This window comes from Felis catus, chromosome D4 (genome assembly GCF_018350175.1).
Source record: "Felis catus isolate Fca126 chromosome D4, F.catus_Fca126_mat1.0, whole genome shotgun sequence".
NCBI lineage: Eukaryota > Metazoa > Chordata > Mammalia > Carnivora > Felidae > Felis > Felis catus.
Window position 1 is genome coordinate 18150519 of NC_058380.1, and position 6000 is coordinate 18156518.

Here is a 6000-nt window from a genome sequence, read left to right on the forward strand (position 1 = left end):
TCTGTCTTCCACCCTGAACAGCTAAAATGGACCCAGAGCAAAGCTGTCTGGCTCCTGTCCCCCACGTGCCTCCCTCCGTCAATGGAGGCAAGATAGAACTCCCACCTGGAAACTCCAGTAGCTTGTCAATGCCTCCACACTCAGAAAGAATCTCCCAATTGTTCTTAACAGGGGGAGAAGTTTAACTGTGAAAAATGCCACGAAAGCTGCGTGGAATGCAAGGGACCCGGCACCAAGAACTGCACTGTGTGCCCCGCCGACCTGGTGCTGCTTCTGGACGACAGTCGTTGTCTACACTGCTGCAATACTTCTGACCCCTCCGATGCCCAGGAGTGCTGTGACTGCCGGGACACCACAGGTGAGGGGAGCGGAAGAGCAGCCTGCAGAGGAAGGGCCTGTCCACCAGAAGCAGATGGGAACAGAGGGGAGAGGAGGACGGAAAGTTCCGGAGAATCAACAGAGCTCCCTTTTATTGAGTGCCTGCTGTGTGCTTAGTGTACCTAGAATTTTATGTCCATCAACTCATATAAACAGGTTTTTGGTCTTTTTTTTAAGTAATCTCTACACCCAACGTGGAGCTCAAACTCACAACCCTGAGATCAAGAGTCACATGCTCCACCCACTGAACCAGCCAGGCGCCCCTCTGTGTAGATTTATCAATCCCCTTTTGCAGATGAGGAAGGAGACCAAGGCTCAAACAGTTTGATCAGCATGCTCAAGTCCATAGCAACGTTAAGGGTTCGTCTGGAATTAGAATATAGATTCCTTGGACTGCAAAGCCTGCGTTCTTTAAAAAAAAAATTTTTTTTTGAGTTTATTTATTTGGGGAAACAGAGCACATGCAGGAGAGGGGCCGAGAGAGGGGGAGAGAATCCCAAGCAGGGTCCAGGCTCCAAGCTGTCAGAGCAGAGCCCGATGCAGGGTTCAGTCTCACGAACCATGAGATCGTGACCTGAGCCAAAATCAAGAACCAGACGTTCGACGGACTGAGTCACCCAGGTGACCCTGCAAAGCCTGCCTTCTTTCCACTGCTATGCTGCCTCTGAGATGAGAGTTCAAGTCAGTCTAGAATCTCACCTCTTCTTTTTTTTTCCTTTCTTTCTTTCTTTTTTTTTTTTTTCTAGAACCTCATCTTTATAATTTTTTTTTCTTCTTCTTTCTTATTCTTCCCTCCCAGGGAAAAGGAAAGGAATCAACTCTCAAAGAAGCTAATGACAATATTATTTTTAATCATTCTATGGAAGTTAGCCAACATCTAGGGCTCCCCTTAGAGACTTAAGGCATTTTAGACATGAACTTTCATCAAAGGCTAAAAAGAAACAAAACCCCTTTTACCAATTCCCAGGCCCCCAACTGGCTTCTACCCCCAACCCCATCCATATGGGTACTTGGTCTTCACTGACCACAAACTTAGATCCCAAATGGAGTAATCCCTAAACACACACACACACACACACACACACACACACACACAAATATATATGACATATATTCTTAAAATATATTCTCTAGTCCAGAAGCAGATCATTTCCTTGGGGTTCAGATGTATCACTGTCTGACAAAGAGACATCATATTTATGTGAGCCTGTCCATGTATAAATCCCAGACCCATAACTGCTACTAGCTATTTCCTTTTTATTGTTCATTAGCCTTTGCAATTCAATTCTAAACATCTTTCCAAAAACTAACCATTCCCTTTTTTTAGCTTTCCTACCCCCACAAACGGCTGATTTCCCCATCTCCTCAGCCATATCCATCTTCAGGGTCTGATTGCCTAACATCCAGGCTATGTCAGCTAAGAATAGTAACCCTCATTACATCGATGGCTTTAAATGAAACCAGAAGGGGCGCCTGGGTGGCGCAGTCGGTTAAGCGTCCGACTTCAGCCAGGTCACGATCTCGCGGTCCGTGAGTTCGAGCCCCGCGTCAGGCTCTGGGCTGATGGCTCAGAGCCTGGAGCCTGCTTCCGATTCTGTGTCTCCCTCTCTCTCTCTGCCCCTACCCCGTTCATGCTCTGTCTCTCTCTGTCCCAAAAATAAACAAACGTTGAAAAAAATAAAAAATAAAAAAATAAATGAAACCAGAAGTGTGTACATGTTGGGTGCAGAGTTTCTCCAAGCCTGTTCCAACTGAGAACTATTTAGTCAGCTTTCCTGGGCCTTCTGTGACACCTGAAGATCCACATGGGACAAACCTGAACAATCTATATACTCTTGATTGCCTGCTCATTTCTTCCTGAGACTCTCTGCCCCTTCCACGAAACCAGATCACAGAGGGTGACCCTAAGTCTGCAGACCTAAGCCTAGAGAACAGCGAGAAGACATGATTGCATATGGCGCCCTAGTAATTGAAACGATCTTGAAACATCTTTTATTGATTCTCCTGCTTTGGGCAGTATTTACCTCCAAACACCACACATAGACAGTTTACCCATCCCTCTGGTGCTTTAATATTTCCTCCAGAGAAAAATTCTGTGCTGATATTGTTAATGACGAAAACAACTGTGATAGTGCTATTGTTTCAGAAGAGGACACTCTGCTTGATGGGCAAAACTCCCATGAGGATGAAAATTTGAATAAAATCGGAAATTTATCACTAGCACAAAGAGAGGGGAGATACATAGTGGTGGTGAATCCGACCTAATTAGCTAGTATGTAATAAGCAAAATTCATTGCCCCCAAAATAACTAGGGGCAGAATTGCATCCATTAAGCTAGTGTATATAATGTATCTAGAATCTCATAAAAGAACCCTGGGGGCAGACCCACGTGTTTCAAAAACCATTTATGGAAAACCCACAGTGTTACATCAACTCGTACATCCAACAGAGCCTGCTAGTTTTGTCCCTGGTTCTCACACTCTCTTTCACGTTCCCATTTGGCAGGTTAAGGAATAGGGAAAGGGGCGCCTGGCTGGCTTAGTCAGTAGAGCAAGTGACTCTTCATCTCAGGATCGTGAGTTCAAGCCCCACACTGGGCGTATTAAAAAAAAAAAAAAGTCAATGGTTTTATAAGTAATCTTTTCTACCTTTGAACGTTGGACCAGGTTGAAGGGTAGCTGGGGAGAGGAATCAGTCTTAGAGAAAGTCAGAGTTGAAACAAAACATGGAGCATTTAGCAGTAACTGAAGCATGGCCCAAGATGAAATCTTTTCCGTAAGAGGGAATTAGAAAACTCAATTGTTAAGGTTGAATACTTAGTGACTGACACATGAGGTATGAGGATGTGGGGACTCTTTCATTCTCACACTGACCTTCATCCTCGAAGGGTTTGTTGGTATCATCAGACGTAGACTCGGACCCTCAGGGGGACACAGTGCAATTCTGTAGAGCGGTATGCCCTCTAGGAAAATCAGAGACAGCGATTCTGCCATTTTAGATTTCAAAGACAGAGCAAAGCTTTTTAGCCCAGAAACTAATTTTCCTTATTCCATTTCTCCTCTCCCCTCCTTCCCCTCTCTCCTCTCTCCTCTTCCTTTGAGGTCTTCTTCCCACAGACGAGTGTATCCTTCAAGCAAGTGAAGTTGGGCCTGCAGGCGAGCGGACCAAGACAGCCCTGTTCATCACCTCCTCCATTATGCTGGTGCTTCTGCTCGGGGCGGCGGTGATTGTCTGGAAGAAATCACGGGGCCGAGCCCAGCCAGTAGCAAAAGCCGGCTATGAGAAGCTGGCCGACCCTGGCAAGTCATATGTTTCCTACAAGAGCAGCCATCTTGAAAGCACCAGCTTTGAAGAAGATCAGGTCATTGAGTACAGGGACCAGGACTATGACGAGGAGGAGGATGATGACATCGTCTACATGGGCCAAGATGGCACCATCTACCGGAAATTTAAGTATGGGCTGCTGGATGATGATGAGGATGAGCTGGAATACGACGATGAGAGTTACTCCTTCCAGTAGACAGAGCCCTCCCCCGCCTTCGACCCGCCCCATCCTGTCCCAGGCATTACAGTTTTGGGGTTTTAGTCCCACACACCAGGCTGATGTGTGGGTGTTTGTGTCCTCTTAACCCTGAGTCCAGCTAGAGCTAGTAAGAAATGCTGAATGATTGGTTCTTCTTTGGGGTGACTACATTCAATCGACCGTAACTGGGGAACAAGGATAAAATTCAGAGGGATTTTCCTCAAAATAATATGTCAAAATACAGAAGTGAAAAAAAAAAGTGCGATTTGTACAAACTGTTTCATGGGATTGAAAAAAAAAAAAAAGCGGTGGGCCTATAGGAATTCTGTTTCTCAGCGATATTGTGGGGATATTTGCTGCCTTCTGGAATTCTGATATTTCTGTAAATGATTTTGGGGGGACAGGGAGAGGAAAGAGATTCTTGTTTGTCTTCGGGGATTTTTCTCCCCTGTGAGCTATCTGTAGGCAGAGGTTGGCTCTGTAAGGGCCAGCTAAAGAGGGCTCACCACCTCATGCCACTTATCACCCCGTTCCTCCCCAAAGAAAGAGTTGGAATGGATTCTAACATGGAAAAACCCCAACGTCCTGCTCACCAGCGTAACAACCCAGTTGCCCACCAGCCTTCCAAAGCTCTCTACCTCTGGGATCTGTGTTTAGACGTCCTAGGCTTCCCTTGGTCCACTCTCCTGTCCCGTACACGCTTGGATTTGTGCACGAGGCACAGTTTTCTACAAATAGCAATCCAGAGGGAAGGGCTCTTACTGTGTGAAATTACATAGGCCGGGTTTTGCGGATTTCCTTGTCAAAGCAGAAATTACAGGCAATGTTAGGAGGGGATCGCAAGAAAATGACGTTTTCGGATGATAATGCTACTCAGAAAAAAATTTATTGCACACCTACTATGCGCTAGGTACCGAGCTAAATAATGCCTTTCAGAAAAAAATCACCCCACTTAATACCATGACTTCATGAGGTTGGTACCATTATTGTTCTGTTTTTATAGGGAACCTCAGACTTCCTGAGAGGTTAGGTAACTAGCCCAAGGTCACAGAAAGCTAAGCAAGATTCCTGGAAAAAGAATGACCCTAAAAGGCATATTCTTAATAACTATGCTAGACTGGCATAAAATAAAAAGGAACCTAAATATAGTAAAAGCATGTATATTATTTTATGATACGGCAACTCTATTTATTACCTTTACTAAATCCATGCCTTTTTCTTGTCTTTTAACGTAACGAATCACGGATACGGGAAATCTCTGTGAAGAAGTCTTCATTGTACTGAAGGCCTCAGGGGCCTTGCTTTAGGGGAATATGCTCTTAAAACAAAGGTTGGCAAACTTTCTCTGGAAAGGGCCAGATAGTAAATACTTTAGGCTTTGCAGGACAATCAACTCGGCCACATGGAACAAATGGGTGGGCTATGTTCCAATTAAACTTTATTTATGGACACTGAAATTCAAGGGAATTTTCATGTATCATGAAATTTTATTCTTCTTTTGATTTTTTTTTTCCTTCCATCGCTTAAAAACGTAAAGCCGTTCTTAGCTCAGACTGGCCACCAGAGTGCAGTTCGCCGACCTCGTCTTAAAAATCCATTTTTAAGAGACCATGTGTATTAAACACACAGGATACGCCTCCACCATTTTTGACGATTTAAAATCATCTCTTCAAGATTTATTTGAAGCCCTGTTAGTTCCCTTTTCAATTCTTAGAGATTAAAAATAGCTGTAAGATAGCCATCATCATCAATGGAATCATTTCTTATCCCTCTGCTGTGTAATTATGGAGTGTAGCCTATGCAAATGAGTAACATTGTTGATTCTGTGTTTTTTGTCTTCCCTGATAATCCTAAAGCCCTGACAGAATGAGTTGGACGCGTCCTCGTGTTTTCCAAGAAAAATCTGTGTTTATGATACACAGTTAACGACTAAATGAGGTTCGAAATAACCCTGAATACAAAGAAAAACTGTATTGTTACCTTATGTGAGCCCGAAAAAAAGGCTTGTGCTGTGCGTTGGTGCAGTTTGACGTGTTTCCTTTGTTCTTGGTCATGCCACATTATCCTCAGGCTTCTTTTGAATACTATGCTAACAACTG

General features: G+C 44.2%; 1 protein-coding gene across 8 annotated transcripts in view; it reads left to right on the plus strand.

The window, feature by feature from the left end:
- Window positions 1–5358, plus strand: part of PCSK5 (proprotein convertase subtilisin/kexin type 5) — a 461238-nt gene extending 455880 nt beyond the window's left edge. For all 8 annotated transcript variants that reach the window (XM_023243354.2, XM_023243355.2, XM_045043151.1 and 5 more), the window contains 2 exons: window positions 172–358; window positions 3495–5358. In XM_023243354.2, the coding sequence (XP_023099122.2) occupies window positions 172–358; window positions 3495–3898 (591 nt within the window). In that variant the 3' untranslated portion in view covers window positions 3899–5358. The remainder of the gene's footprint in view (window positions 1–171; window positions 359–3494) is intronic.
- The last annotated feature ends 642 nt before the right edge of the window (window positions 5359–6000 follow it).